The sequence below is a fragment of the Triturus cristatus genome, chromosome 12 (genome assembly GCF_964204655.1).
Source record: "Triturus cristatus chromosome 12, aTriCri1.1, whole genome shotgun sequence".
NCBI classification, from domain to species: domain Eukaryota; kingdom Metazoa; phylum Chordata; class Amphibia; order Caudata; family Salamandridae; genus Triturus; species Triturus cristatus.
In genome coordinates this window covers 221,954,934-221,971,529 of record NC_140595.1, presented here as the reverse complement: position 1 = coordinate 221,971,529, position 16,596 = coordinate 221,954,934, and the positions used below count along the sequence as shown (strand labels likewise).

Sequence of the window (16,596 nt, the reverse complement as noted above, 5' to 3'; positions counted from 1 at the left end):
CAAAAGACACCAAACATTAACTAATTACCTCTCTTCCCAGTTAGAAATTACAGTTATAAAATATAAGACGGCTACTCCAATGTAATCCTATAGGAGATATAGACCCTGCTGTAGTGAAAAATGAGTTTAAGAGCCTTTCACTACCAGGACATGTAAAACTTGGAAGTACATGACCAACATTTTAAATAACCTGCACCATGCCCTTGGGGGTGGCCAGGGCCTACTATTCAGGTGACATATTTATTAAAAAGGGAGGTTTGGGCCTGACAAAAGGTTTACTTTGCCAGGTCAACGTGGCAGTTTAAAACTTTACACACACACAGGCTTCAGTTGCAGGTCTGAGACATGTTTAAAGGACTACATAAGTAGGATGCACAATAAGTGATGCACGGCAACAAGTAGCATTTAATTTACAAGCCCTTTACCTTTTACAAGATGCTTTACCAGGGATTTAGAAGTAAATTAAATATGCCATTTGGGTTTGAGCCAATCTAACAAGTTTAAGGAAGCAAGCGCGCAAGCACTTTAGCACTGGCTAGCAGTGGTAAAGTGCACAGAGTCCTAAGGCCAACAAAAATAGGTTTAACAAAATGGAGGAGGAGAGGCAAATCATTTGGGAGAAGACGACCCTAAGGCTGACAGGTTGAACAATGAAATATACTTTGCTTAGAACAGATCTTATCAGAGTGCTAATAAAGTCATCCTGAAGTTCTGCTTTCATTCTTTTCTAGTTATCGTGGACACACTTGCATCGATCGTGAACCAGATGTACCCCGAAGAGACAACGTCATAGGATTCACCACAATTAACCTCCTGTACCGTCTTACCTCAGCTGCTTCGAGATTTGGGCACAGCTTCATTAAATGCAAACATGTGACACCAAAGCCACTGAGTTCTCCTAAATGTGAAACATTGTATGGTGCTACTCCACCAATGGGCTCTTTTAAATTTGGAACACTGCCTAGTGCTACTCCGCCATTGGGTTCTTCTAAATGTGGAACATTCTGATGTGCTCCTCAACCAAATCTTTTAACTGTATACAGATCCCAGTTTGGGGTTCCCCAGGAAATTCTTTCTTACCCTTGTCTGATGGTAGTGGAGAATTCCTACATGGTATCGCACCACAATACTCTCACTCGAGAATTAAAGAACCGGGCAATGTTCCCCTCATTCTAATCAGTGTTGGCATTTTCAGTTGCTCCAGGTTCTCTTCACATTGGATCATGATATGGACCTCCTCTGCTTGTCTAGGCCAACATCCCGAAGTCCCTCCTGGTCAATGTGACTTGGGTCATGGACAGCAATTCCTCCTCTGCCCTGAGTGTCTTTCGTGTGGATCTTAGTCTGAGGTTCCTCAGCTTGTCTTTGTACTCCTCACTCTGGGTTCAGTCTAGGATTTCTAATTTACTCCAGGTTCTGATCATAGTCTGAACTTATCAGCTACTACAGGCTCCTTTCACTCTGATCACATTCTGGAATTTGTTAGTCACCCCCGACTCTGCACTCTAATTACAGTTTGTAGTTCCTCAGTAGCTCCAGCTGCCCTTTATTGGGATCTGAGTGCTAGGACTCTGTTGCTTCAAGTTCCACTCACTCGGCTTACAGGGTGTAGTTCATATACTTAGTAGAGTTCTATACATAGGGCCTCATTTATGAGGTTTTGGCGTAGGGCAGCACCACAAGGAATCTTGCTGCAATGCCCTACGTCAAAACAAAAGGGCAGGAATGCTATGGTTCTATGTGATACGGCGCATTCCAGTGCTTTTCCTCAGCACCGGTGCACAACGGGCTGCCATGCGCCAACGCAGGCACCCTTGCACCATGGTGCAAGGGTGCCTGCATTGCGGAGCTGGTTGATTTTGTGCAGAAAGTGACACCTTCCTGCACAAAATCAATAAATTCTGGTGATTTCCCATTCTATGTGTGCTGCAGAATGCAGCACTCATAGAAAAGGGAAAAATAAAGAGAAATTAAAACATTTCCCTCGTTGCCCCTTCCTAACGCCACCCCTAGGGTGATATTTGTTTCTGACACATTCTCAGGTTTATAATTTCTGATAAATCTGGGAATGATTCAGATTCCATGGATGTTGCATAGGAACACCCACAGCAACACCCATGGAACGCCCCTTCCATGCAGTGTTCTGCGTAAAAGGTGCACATATTTACAAAGCCATGAAAAGCCACGTAAAGTGGCTTTATGTGTCCTTGTCAATATGCCGGGGTACATTGTGCCAATGGAACGTCTCAAAAGTGACGTTCCGGTGCCACAAGGGGCCTCATAAAGGAGGCCCTGACTGTTCTGCAAGTGCTTTAGCTTCTTGCTCTGAGCACTGTCTCAGCTTGGTCAATCTCTGTATGGCCCTCTCACTGTGATCACAGTTACTCCAGGTTCCACTTCAGGGAAGACATACTTTTGTATCGTCAGACACTTCCAAAGTCACTGGAAAGTTGTGCTCTTTGACACTGAAGATTTTCAGAGATTGGGTTTTTCCTCCGCACAGACATTTCCAGACTGGTACATTTGGCCCAGTTGCTTAATTTAAAATCTATGTTTCACACTTCTTTCTGTGCACAGCACGGTTTACTTTGGAAATATATAAAAATGTCTTTATTAATTTTCTTTTGCCTTTTAACACAATATGCCTTTTTAACTCATGATTGCCACAAGGCTTGGCATCAGTTAGCTGTAACTCGGGTAGAGGGAGGTCCTTGTTGGTTTTGTCTGTTGTAGGCCATTACATCTGATCCTGACTGTTGAAGTGATACATCTCAGGGATTCTCTCTACCTGTAAATGTGTACTGTGGAGCTGAGAAGGCTCTCGCTTTGAGAATGAAGGAAAGTTTCTGGCTTACACACAAATTAGTTAACATCATGTAGCCAATTATATAGGAAAGAAACCTGTCTATGAGGGAATATTGTGAAGATTATCAGCACTCCAGGCTAAATGGCATTTCGTCTGCTGATGTTTTTTGGCTTATCTATAATAATGTGTCCCACCACCAGGGGCTGTATTATGGAAAGCGTGCTATCAGTAATACAGAAGGGGCTGCACAAGCGTCTGTGGCCCCTTCTGTAATACCATTGTGCCTCCCTCTGGGGCACAATGTATAATACAGCCCCATGTGGTGTCCAGCGCCTGCTACCTTACCTGGCATTTACGAAGTACTGGCCCTGCCTGTACTTAAAGACAAAACCGTAGATGACTATTAATGTGCAGTCATCAGTAAATGACATGGGGATGACCCGTCACAGATTTAGGATTTCTTCTAGTCTGGAAGTTGAAGTCCACTAGCGCCATCTTTTTTAAAGTCTTACTGTTTTATGTGAATTCAAACAGTAGCATATGTGATGTACGCTAAACAAAGGGTGCCCTCCAACAATAAAGAAGACAACAGTAGTTCAGACCTGCTGACCTTTCATGTGCTGGACAGGAAGTTCTATGAGACACTTATGACTACAATCACTGTGGCTTTCCATAGAGGTGTGGATTAGGGCTTGTGGCTTTTGTAGCTTCTACATTCACAGGTGCCTGTCCTCCACCTCTATTTCAGGGTGTGTAAAATTCCTTGGCTTGCCGGAAACTGCTATTCTCGTCTGTATATGTTTTCAAATTGGATTGCACACTTCTGTATTTTCCTTCTTCCAACCAGCCCCAACTTTTTCAGGTTTACCATGGTTCATGGGTATCTTTCCAATGGGAATCCTATTTTTTTCCCAACGACTGACCTTCATTTTTGTTAAATACTTACTCCATTGCTACAAGCCCAAGAAGCACCATTTCCCCAGTTCAAACTCTTATCTAAAGTTCTTGGGTTATTACTACAGGGTGGCAGCATCACTCAGGTCAAGCATCACTCATACCTTTCTCATTCCAGACTCTTCAACATGTAGCATGTGCTCAATTTTGTGTCACTGAATTCTTAATCTGATGGCGCTTCATGACCCACAATTTATGCCCCCTAAAATAGGTGTCCCTGCCAGTGAAAACGCCAGTGTGTTGCTCATAATTTCTACATATTACTGTCTGAGATCAGTTGTAATGCAGTCTTCTATTTCAAGGACCACCAATACTATGATGAAATAACTCAGTTCTTGCTTCTTAAAGTGCCCCTGTACCTATTATAATAAAATAAGGGGCTTCAGGTCATTGGAATTTGAAGTTCACTTACACAGTATTGCAGATGTTTTGCCTCCGGTCCTAGGTGCTGAGATTAAACAAGCAATGGCAAAGCCAATTATGTCAAGCTTGATTTTTCATTTCTTAACTAGACCTATTGGCTTTGTCAATTCTTGTTAAAATTTGACTGTGATTGGCTGAAATGGGAATGCAAGAGTCATGATTCAAGAATGGAATTTATCTTTCTTACCCTAAGTGGAACCCAAGGTCTTATAAGTTATGATGTAAGATGAAGATCCTGTCTTCAAAGAACAGCATGAGGCAGTAAAAGATTCTGGATCTCATTTATGAAAAGTTTTGCATTGCTACGGTAAAACAGTGATGCAACACTTTTCATAACGCCATCCTTGCAACACCATCATTTGTGCCGTAATTACTGTATGGTGCTCCATGTTGCAAAGATTTACAGATGCGTCAGTAATCGTAATGCATCTGTAGGTGCAAAAATGGCACATTGCTCAAGTGTGTCTGAAAACAGGTGCAATTCCAGCAATGTGTCATGTCACATGAGGTAAGCCCCATGTGAAAGACACTGCATCACCCCTTATGCCTGCTTCAAGCAGGCGTAAGGATTTGACTCATTGATGCCATAGAAGTGTTGTAGTGAAATCCCATAGATTTCACTGCGTCACTTCTACGTGGCTTTCCTACGTCGGAACGCCCACCCTGCACACATTATACCTGTCACAGGTATAATGTAGCGCAGGGATTTACAAAGTGACCCATCTGACTAGATGTGTCACTATGTAAATATGGTGCAGCATGGCACATTTTTTACGCTTTAAAAGTGACACAACGGCAGCGTAATGGCCATCAATAAGGCCCTCCATTTTCAGTCTCTTTACAGTATATTATTACCTTAACCGCAACAAGTATGGCTCTTGCCCCATTATACAAGTTTATTGCTTACAACCAACAGCCTGTCATCATATTCTAACAGATGGTAATGAAAAGATCAGTAAGTTCTACCTACTGTATATCAATACAATAGTACCTGTCTTGTGTCTGAGCGAAGTGAGCAAACTCCACCGCCTTTTAGGGCTTTCGGGTTCCTCCTGATATATTTTCTCAAAAATCAGTCCCAGTATGTTGTTGAGAAGCCTGCAGTTCATCGTGGTCACTCACCAGCTTGACACTCTCCTTAAAATATCACAACGACACCTGCTCAAGGAGTGCTTGGTGGCCCATTTGGAGGATAAAGTCCTATATAAAAATTATGCTACACTTAGCAGTTTGGGGAGCGGTGAAGTATGTTTTTGCAGGATGGCGGGCAAGCGCTAGGTCAGCTTTTCTTCCCCAGCTGCTAAGAATTTTTTAAAAAAAAGAAAGTCCCTTAGCATAAAGCAATTCTGGTATTTTACTGACCTTTACTGGTCGTTTTCTATCAAGACAGTTAAATAGAGGCAGCTGAACAAGCAGAAAGCAATTCTGGTATTTTGCTGACCTCTACTGATCGTTTTCTATCAAGAGAGTTAAATAGAGGCAGTTGAACAGAAAAAAAGTCCCTAAGCGGAAGCAGATAAATCCTAGGGCTGATCTCCAGAGCCCACAAAGTACATAGACACATTAGTATATAATAAAGTATATACAAGCGGTCTCGAATGCTCGACCAAAAAAGGACTCATATGCAACACATCTGAAGCCCAGAAATACTGCTTTATCATCCATGTTTGTTTCCTTCAAACATCTCCCCATACATTGTTTTCTTTCATGAACCAGAAGAAACAGTGCCTCGATAGGGTTATAAGTTGCCCTGAAAATGTGGAAAAACCTGAGTTGCAGGTCAGTGCAAGTGCTTCCGACCTGCAACTCAGGCTTTTCCACATTGTGGAGATCAGCCCTAGGACTTGTCTCAGACAAAGGCCAGGTGGCTGAAACGCGTTTATCAGTACTTTTTTCTTTATTTGAGTGGCAGGGAAAAATAAAATTTTGAAATCGCAAAGAGCCTGAGTGCACAGCGTTGTTCTTTGGACTGCTGGTGCTTTTTGTTACACGGGACCGCCCCTGTGTGTTGCGACACCCGCCGTGTTGAAAGCGGCATCCTTTATATATATATATATATATATATATATATATATATATATATATTATCTACTGGCAGTCGCCAGTAGATAGTTATAGTTAGGACCGAGTTCCCATAGGAAATCTCAAAATTCTATTTTGAATAACTTTGGCGCCGATTGGCGAATCTTCGCGAAATTTTCAAAACTAATGTGGCGCTCCGTTCAGCTTCTACCCTGAAAGTCTCGGGGTGATTCGTCAAGCGGGGGCTAAGAAAAAGGGGGGGTCCCAAAACACGTTTTCCCCATGGATTTTTCCATAGGGACTTTAGTCGCAGCTACAGCCCGAATGGCTGAACAGAATTATGTGAAATTTGGCAGAGAGGTAGCCATAAGGTCCATGAAGTGCCTTTTGCAGGTTTGGTGTAAATCTGTAAAGTATTTCCAGAGAAAATAGCATTTAAAACAATATATATATCTATACGCGCGCAGGGTGCGCGCACTGTGCGCGCACCGTGCGAGCACCCTAACGTGCGTGAGCGTAATTCTGATTGGTGGTTACATGTTAGTCAACGTTCGAATCGGTCAAAATCAGGAAGTGTCGGCCGCCATTTTGTTTGTCTTCAGTGCGAGAGTGAAAAAGGAAGGTGGCGAACGTGAAAAGGGGGCAGGGTAGAGAGTTCCTGACCCCCTAGCCTTTGTCAGGGGGTCCCTGAAGGACCCCGAAGGCAAAAAATTTTTTTTTTTTTAAAATCGCGGGGGTGCGCGCACCCTGAAAACCCCCCAAAAAAAATTAAAAAAAAAAAAATTGCAGCGTGAAAACCAAAAAAAAAATAATAATAATTTTTAATACGTAGTTTATTGTCAAATAAATATATAAAAAAAATAATAATACATAAATAAATTAGCATTTAAAAAACCGTACAAATTCACTGAAAAAACCATAGGTTTCACACACGTTATAGTTAGGAATTAGCATTTAAAAAACCTTGCAAATTCACCTAAAAAACCATAGGTTTCACACATGTTATAGTTAGGTGGATATTTCACTCGTAAAAAACCAATGAAATTCCCCCGTTATAGTTAGTTCAGATAACTATAACTCGCGCGACCGCCACTCTATCACAAGGATGATGTCATCAGTGATGTCATGAGTGATGCCACTGACCATGTCATGAGTGATGTAATATGTGACGTCATGTGCAGTGGATTGCGGGTGCGCGAGTTATAGTTATCTGAACTAACTATAACGGGGGAATTTCATTGGTTTTTTACGAGTGAAATATCCACCTAACTATAACATGTGTAAAACCTATGGTTTTTTAAGTGAATATATATATATATATATATATATATATATATATATATATATATATATATATATATATTCAGTGAAAAAACCATGGGTTTCACACACGTTATAGTTAGGAATTTGCATTTAAAAAACCTTGCAAATTCAGTGAAAAAACCATAGGTTTCACACATGTTGTAGTTAGCTGGACATTTCACTCGTAAAAAACCTTGCAAATTCCACGTTATAGTTAGTGCAGGCAACTATAACTCACGCGACCGCAATCCTCTGCTGATGCTAATACTGTATTTAGACACTTATTTGCCCATGTCTTCTTCCATTAAATTTTAGCTATACATATATTACAAATATTTTTTTTTCATAAAGACACATATGTCATCAGCAGAGGATTGCGGTCGCGTGAGTTATAGTTGCCTGCACTAACTATAACGTGGAATTTCATTGGTTTTTTACGAGTGAAATGTCCAGCTAACTATAACATGTGTGAAACCTATGGTTTTTTCACTGAATTTGCAAGGTTTTTTAAATGCAAATTCCTAACTATAACGTGTGTGAAACCCATGGTTTTTTCACTGAATTTGCAAGGTTTTTTAAATGCTAATTCCTAACTATAACGTGTGTGAAACCCATGGTTTTTTCAGTGAATTTGTATGGTTTTTTAAATGCTAATTCTTACCTATAACATGTGTGATACCCATGGTTTTTTCATTGATTTTGTATGGTTTTTTTAATACAAATTCTTATATTAATAGTGTTTTGTTTTTTTTATTGCAAGGTTTTTTACATTTTTTTTTTTACTTTATATTCTCTTAAAACACTATGCTTAAATTTAAAAAATTCTGCAATATATTATTTTTTCTCATTTTTTTTTTTTACCAAACAGGTAAGATTAGTATAACATAGTGATTCTTTTTTTCATTTTTTTTTCTTTTTTTTTTACGTGCGCGTACGGTAAGCTTACGGTAAGCGTACGGTTTGCGTAATGTACGTAATATTTCTACTCTTTTTGCGTATGGTTACGCAATTTACGTAGCCATGCGTACTGCGTACGCGGCGCGTAAGCGCGTACGCTACACGCGCACGTTACGCGGAAGTGTTGGGGCGTGCCTGTTATGCGCATGCGCGCGTGCGCTTGTCTTTTATACGCGCATGCGCACTTTTACCGTAAGCGCTCTGTAAGCGCACCGTAAGCGTAACGTACGCGCACGGTGGGTCATGTGATCAAGAAACAAAACTTTTGATTGGTTCAAAGTAGTTTCAGTTCTAGAACTCTCCTACACCACACCCATTCCCCTCATTTCTGCTTGTGATCCCTTAGGAGAAGGAGCTGAGTTGTCTTTGGGATACGATGGCAGACCAGCACTCCTCTTCTGAGAGTGAGGCTAGCAGCACCACCATCAGGCAGAGAAGGAGGAAACAGAAGAGCTCTTTTATATGGGAGTATTTTACTTTTCCTGAGGGCGAGAAAAAAGTCAATGCTGCTTTGGTGACTTGCAAGCTGTGCCAGCGTGTACTTTCTAGAGGTAATCCTAACAAGAAGTATTCCTTCGGGAATCACACTATGTTACGACACCTTGAGGATGTACACCCTAGGACACATGCACGACATACTAGAGGAAACCCTTCAGTAAGTCGAGCAAGCACATCCACAGCAGCTCAGCCGAGTCCATCTTCGGAAGCTCAGCTGAGCCCTTCATCTGTGGGGGCAGATTCACCTTTTTCTGGTCCTGTGGAAACTAACCATCGGTTTGCGAGGGTTACAATGCGGTGCTCAAATTGCCATGGTCTAATTGTTCATAGGGAGACCAGTCTTCCCCTCATTAACAACAAAATAGACCAGCACATTTGTCCTACCAGCTAATATTCCCATTCGTCCTTTCCTCTGTCCCTGCATGAACACAACAGCTCTTTTAAGAGCCAACCTTACCTCTCAACTTTTTTAAATTTTTTCTTAAAAACTTTTTTTTTTTTTTTTACTGTACGCGTACGGTAAGCGTATTTTTTTTTTTTTTTTTTTTTAAAACAATTACCACATCACAAGGTCCTTGAGGGATTAATAACGAAATACTGAAAATCTGTTTGAGGAGAAGTGGAAAAAAGGGACCATCTAATTTCTGACTTACCTGACCCACCCAAAAATTTAATTAGAAAACAGTATTCCTCATTTATACCAGTACACCTTAATTTATGGTGAAAACATAGTCCATAATATTTTACATGTTCCTTACATTTAAATTTCTCCCCCAAAAAAAAATGATAAACACAACTTCAACAAAAGGAATTCAAATTCTATTATTCATTTCTTAATTTACCACATACATCCCCTCTCAAACTCATAACTCACCTTTAAAATTAGTTAGTTGTGAAAGAAATGTGGCACTCAAACAGCAGATTATCAGAGCCAGGATCTCTGTTCTGTACACCTCTCTCCTCTCAGCAGAACCAGATAATGGCAATGTTTCCCTCTCCTTTTCCACACATATACATGTTAATTTCAAATCTCAGTGCTTCCCCCTTTTTTTCAAATGTAATCACACATTTCTATTGGATGTAAACCAACCCTTTTCCAAAAGTACCCTTCCCCCAACTTGACTTCTGCCTGCTACCATAGCAACAGCTCATGGAACACTGCTGTGTGGAGTTAGGTCAGAAGTTCACCATACAATGTTTCATTTCCAAACAGCAAGAGCCAGAGCCAGGATCTCTGTTCTGTTCACCTCTCTCCTCTCAGCAGAACCAGATAATGGCAATGTTTCCCTCTCTTTTTCCACACATATACATGTTAATTTCAAATCTCAGTGCTTCCCCCTTTTTTTCAAATGTAATCACACATTTCTTTTGGATGAAAACCAACCCTTTTCCAAAAGTACCCTTCCCCCAACTTGACTTCTGCCTGCTACCATAGCAACAGCTCATGGAACACTGCTGTGTGGAGTTAGGTCAGAAGTTCACCACACAATGTTTCATTTCCAAACAGCAAGAGTGCTTGACTTTTCTAACCTAACAGCAAATCCATAGTACTGTTCTTTGGTAACACATTTTTCTGTACCAATACAAAACATGCTTCTATAATTTGACACACACAGCCTAGTTTTTAGTGTAGAATGGTATGAAACAGCCAATGAGTTCTTTTTATTTTTAAAAAATATGTATGCCTCCATTTCCAAACTGTCTTTCATTGCTTTTTCCCATTCTACTGAAATACACCTCCTGAGTGCATCCAGATCTCCTTGGAAGATGTTCACAGTGTGGATTGTAGGGCACAGCTATGTCTTCTGGAGTGAAAAGTATGCAGCGAAAACAGGTATAGTGAGAGACCTTGCTTTGCCAAATGTAGACATTAAATGGATTGGTCAGAGAGGGTTAAAGTGGCACCAATTGATGCCATTGGTGAAATCCTTCATGCAAATCCAACACCCTGACCTCATAATAGTGCACTGTGGTGGCAATGACCTAGGCACTTTGACTGGGGTAGGTCTAGAAATGCTTATGAAGGACACCTTTGCACAACTGTTTTCACTTTTCCCTAAAACTGCCTTTGCGTATTCTAACATATGCCAAAGGCAAAAATGGAACTGGTCCAATCATTTTTGTCCACAGATTGAGAAAGCTAGGAAACACGTCAACAAATCTGTTTCTGCTTTCCTCCGAGACTATGGTATGGGTTCCATTTACCAAAACAGCTTGCGTTACGACATGCAAGACATTTATAGAGGAGATGGTGTACACTTCACTGATGAAGGGAACAGAGTCTTCCTCTTGAACCTTAGACTCTGCATCGGTACTTACTTGTAGGTACCACTAAAAAATCACTTCATTAACACAACGGCTCTTTTTAGAGCCCCCTAATATCTAAACACTTAAATCTGAATTTTATTTCTTTTTTTATTTTTTTTTTCTACCGTACGCGTACGGTAAGCTTACCGTACGCGTACTCCGCGATGTTTAAAAAAAAATTAATAAATGTTTTTTTCGTAATTTTGTGTCCTTCTTTGACCCCCTTTCAAATGTTAGGGGGTCTGTAACTCTCTTCCTTGCCCCCTTTTCACGATATCTCCCTTTTGTTTTCTGTGTGAAACACACGAAATGGCGGCCGACACTTCCTGATTTCGTCCGATTCGAATGTTTACAGTCATGTGACAACCAATCAGATTTGAGCTCGCGCACGGCACCGTACGCGTACGGTAAGCTTACCGTAAGCGCACGGAGCGCTGCCACAGATATATATATTGATTTAAATGCTATTTTCTCAGGAACTACTGAACAGATTTACACCAGACCTACAAAAGGCACTTCCTTGACCTTATGGCTACCTCTCTGCCAAATTACAAGTAATTCTGTTCAGCCGTTCGGGCTGTAGCTGTGTCTAAAGGTCCTATGGAAAAATGCATGGGGAAAACGCGTTTTGGGACCCCACTTTTTTCTCATCCCCCGCTTGACGAATCCCCCCGAGACTTTCAGGGTAGGAGCGGAGCGTAGCGCCCCATTAGTTTTGAAAATTTCGCGAGGATTCGTCGACCGGCGCCAAAGTTATTCCAAATAGAATGTTGCGGATTTCCTATGGAAACAGGGTCCTAACTATAACTATCTACTGGCGACCGCCAGTAGATAATATATATATATATATATATATATATATATATATATAGGGAGGCCAGGAGGACATAAAAGCATTAATATATAACACATACTACCACTGGGGGGTGCTGAAGCTCTTGTAGTCTTGGGTAGAATGCTATACCGTGTAGGGTGTGTGTTTGGGAGAATGTTATCTTTGTATTGAGTCCCTATGGGAAGTGTTTCCATGTTTCCATGTCATGTGTGATTATCACCAAGGAGCACGTATTGGAATGCACCGCTTAGTGTGGTGAGTGAAAAGAGTGTTCGGAACAGATACACAATTTATGTTTTGAGATCTCCTGGCAGCATCTGTAGGTCCCTTTTTGGTATTTACATTTTTATAAAGGAGACTCCAGCCATGTTTTTGTATTTGTTTCTGTATTAAGGTCAACCATGCTGCTATGAAACTAGACAGGTTTGAGGAGGAGGGATGAGTGTGTCAAAGATGTGGCTGGATAAATTGTGATACAGTCCTCCTATCTAATCATCATGGTAGGGAGATAAGGTTAGTCTGTGTAGCCAGTGTCGGACTGAGAGTCCTGTGTTGGCCAGCATTGTTTGACTTATCTTTATATAGCATGCCTACTTTGTAGTCTGCCTGCCGAGTTGCTGTAGTAAGTTTAGTTGCAGTGGTCTGGTATAGACTCTGGCTTATAAGGCCACTTGAAAATCATTCCTTCCCATGTCTGTCTGTGCTAAAGATGGGTTGATTAAAAGCAGCTATGAGTACCCCAGGGTTTAACAAAGCAACAGGCCAGAAGTAGAGTAGGTGTACTGGGGTGACCATCCCGTTTTGAGAGATTGTTGGCTGAAGGCTGTAGCTAACACCAATTATTATCTATTGGATTAAAAAGTTCCAGGGTGTTGTCTCGGTGATTAGGAGTGGCTATCTTAGGAACAGCTAGGTTTTCACCTCTTTCCTTAAATTTAAGTGTTCTGGGATGCAGTGGACCTTGGCCTTTACAGAGTTCTAAAGTTGTGCTGCTTGGATCAAAGAGAAGATGCTCCCATGGATTGTTTACTAAAATCAATAAGACTATCTGCGGGGTTAGTCTGGAGTGGAGATGTCTATTATATTTGAAAAGCGTCCCCTTTGGGTTGTAAGTAGGGGAGTAGTCTTACTGCAGGGTTCTGAGTTTGTTGTAGTTTGCATATAATGATACCAGGAGCACAAAGGTTGATGCCATTGGCATAGTCTAGCTGGGCTATCACAAGTGTGAAAATGGTCTGCAGCTGTTGTTGGTATCCAAGATATGGAAAGGTCCAGCATAATTATATCATGGTTTGATTGATGCTTCTCGTGACTTTGGTAACATGTGGTCTCACGAATGGGTTAGAGTCCATGATCACTGCTAGGTACCTGACCTTTCTTGACGTGGTTGGTGGGATATGAAGATATTTTGGCCATAGATCCAAAGGTTGATGTTTATGCCATTGACCAAGGGTCCTAATCGCAATGTTAAGCTTTAGGTGATTATTAATCATCCAATATTAACCATCCATCTATCTATGGCATACAGGCAGTCGTACAATCCAGATTTAAGTAGGGCTTCTGGGCTGTCCATTTTTAGGAAGATTTGAGTATCGTCCACTTAATTTATAGCGTAAGAGATTGAGGATTTGATGAGGTCCAGAATGGGGTAGATGTGAATAAGAGAGACAGGAAGATGGAGCCTTGGGATTCTCCACAGTGTAGGGTGGGAGGAGCTGATATGAAAGGATGTAGGAATGGCAGGTTTTTTCGGCTGTGTAGAAGAGTCTGGTTGTGGACTGTCTTAAATATAAAGTCTAATGTATATGAGAAAACTATGTTTTCTCTCTATCAGCAGGGTTATGCTTCCTTAAGATGTTCCTTATGAACATATCTTGAATTGCTGAATCTGAAAGAAACACGTTAGTTATAGATTCCTTACCTTAGAATAACCCCCAGGCGTCAGACTGGATCCGGAAAGTTTTTTCATCAGCAGTGCCTCTGTGCGTCGGAAGGTGGCGTCGGTCGGCTCTGCGTCTGTCGTCGGCATCGTGGTCGCCTGGATGACGTCGCGGCGGCAGCTACTTAGACCCACCCTCGCGCGCTGATGTCAGTTCTTTCTTTTTCTGCGCCAGCCAGCGCAGATGTGGGAAGAGTGGTATCTCAGTCATTTTTTGACTAAGTTTTTCTCGACTTTTGTCGACTTCTTGTTTTGGGTCTCCGACTCTGAACAGGTGTATGAGGGATGCCCGGTTTCAAGGCCTGCGGTTCCTGTAACCGACTGATGTCGGTGATGGATCCGCACCGCGTGTGCCTCTTTTGCCTGGAGTGCGACCACAACCCCAAGTTGTGCTCCGACTGATGGTCGATGGCGTGGAAGGCTTTGTGGGAGCGGTCCCAGAAGCTGCTTGAGCGCCGACAGTCGGCTCCTTGCCGTTCGAGGTCCTGGTCTAGCGAGAGGTCGAGAAACCGGTCGCAGAGCCACCAACATTCCGGTTCGAATACATCAAAGTCTTCGCACTCGGGTCGGGTAAGTCGAAGCATAAGAAGAAGTCAAAGAAGCATCGTCGCTCTTCGACTTCTCCTCGTCGGTCGGCCGATCCGACGAGGCATGGCGGTGGTGCCACTCCGGCGGCTCCACGCGAGGAGCCCGAAGGGTCAACTCCGAGCTTCCCTCCCTTTCCTGGACCCGGAGCGACCCCCGCCCAGCTTTGTACGTTCTACGAGGAGATGCATGCCATCTTTGGGCAGACCGACCCGGCTGGCGCGCCTTTGGGCCCCACAGACTCAGTTGGGGGGCCTAGGTCTTTGCTGCTGGCGGCTCCAGCCCTGTCGCCGCAGGCCCCACTTGGGTCCAGGCCATGATCCAGATCGGCGCCGGTTGACCTTGTTACACCTCCACCGGCGCTGCTCCTTTTCGCACCAATACCGCGGTCGGCGCCAGTCGGCTCCCCGGCCGGGGTCGACCCCGACCTCCATCCCCACATGGACGTGGAGCTGGACCGGCGTCGTCCGACACCAGATCTGGCGCCGGGTGGGGTTTTTGTGCCCCTGTTCACTCCTGGGGTCCCCTTTCAACAACAGTGGCACCCAGAGGATGATGAGGTGGACTGGGAGGGGTCAGGTGATCCCTTACATGACCAGTTAGATATTGAGCAGGACTGGAGAGAAGAACTGGGGATGCCAGTGGTCTTGACACCTCTCATGACCTTGGCATGTTGTCTCCTCCTACCGTGGCGATGGAGGAGGGAGCGTCATACGCAGTGGTGTTGCGTAGAACAGCCGAGGCTCTTAACCTCGAGCTTCCTATGGTGGCGGTCAGGACTAACCTCCTGACAGAGGTGCTTCAACCGGCTGCTAGCTCTTCGGAGCCCCTGCTGCCGTTCAATGAGGCCCTTACAGACGTCCTTTTGGGCACGTGGTCCAGGCCCAGCACGGGGGCACCCGTGGACAGGATGATTGCCCGACGCCACCACCTGGCTCCGGGCGAACCCACTTTCCTCTCTCAACACCCCACCCCTGAGAGATTGGTAGTTCAAGCTTCCACCTCCAAAAGTGCCTTCCCTACCGCTCCACCAGAAGCTGGACCACCTTGGCAAGAAAATGTTCACTTCCGCCAGCTTAGGACTGCGGTCCGTAAACACCGCATGTCTCTTGGGCCTTTATTCCCACTCAGTGTGGGATACGGTGGCAGTGCTCTCCCAGGCTGTTGCCGCCGGTAGAGATGCAGCAAAGTTTACAATCCGTTGTGGGCTGGACACCGCCGACTCTCTGGGCAGGACCATTTCATGTCGGTAGCACTTCATCGCTACGCCTGGATGAGGTCCACTGGCTTTTCAGGGGATGTCCAAAATACCTTGATGGACATGCCCTTTGATGGCCGTCGCCTTTTTGGCGACAAAGCAGACAACGCCTTCAAGAACTCGCGGGCTACGTCCAAGTCCTTGGGCCTCTCCACCCGTCCGGCGCAGTCTGCTTTTTGCCCCTTTCGTGGCTACGGAAGGGGTGCCCCTCTACGCCCAACCAGGGCCACAGGCTGCCGCAAGTTACCCAACCTTCATGCGTCTGAGGAAGTGGAAACATCCGGCGAGGTTCCGGGGGCCAGCGGGCGGGCCATTCCATAAACCCCCCCTCTGCAGCAGCCTCCAAACCCTCCTAGTCTGATCTTTCAGGCCCATCAAACGCTAGTGGGCGGCAGGATTCGCCATCACCTCCCCCACTGGCGCACCATCAGGTCGGACAGGTGGGTTTTGCAAATAAGTCCGAAGGGGCTACTCCCTACCCTTCGAGACTACCCCTCCAGCCATGCCACCACGATACCACCGCATGTCCAAGGATCATCTGGCCCTTCTCCAGCAGGAAGTTACGTCTCTCTTGGCCAAGGGAGCCATCGAGCACGTTCCTGACCCAGAAGTAGGTCGTGGTTGTTATTCCCACTACTTTCTGGTTCCCAAGAAGGACAAGGGCCTGCGTCCTATCTTGGACCTCAGGGACATCAGTCGCTTCCTCTAGA

The 16,596-nt window shown here is 43.9% G+C and overlaps 1 protein-coding gene across 5 annotated transcripts in view; it reads left to right on the top strand.

Moving 5' to 3' along the window:
- Positions 1 to 1,176, top strand: part of MLKL (mixed lineage kinase domain like pseudokinase) — a 642,399-nt gene extending 641,223 nt beyond the window's left edge. For all 5 annotated transcript variants that reach the window (XM_085639671.1, XM_085639670.1, XM_085639672.1 and 2 more), the window contains one exon: positions 732 to 1,176. In XM_085639671.1, the coding sequence (XP_085495797.1) occupies positions 732 to 793 (62 nt within the window). In that variant the 3' untranslated portion in view covers positions 794 to 1,176. The remainder of the gene's footprint in view (positions 1 to 731) is intronic.
- The last annotated feature ends 15,420 nt before the right edge of the window (positions 1,177 to 16,596 follow it).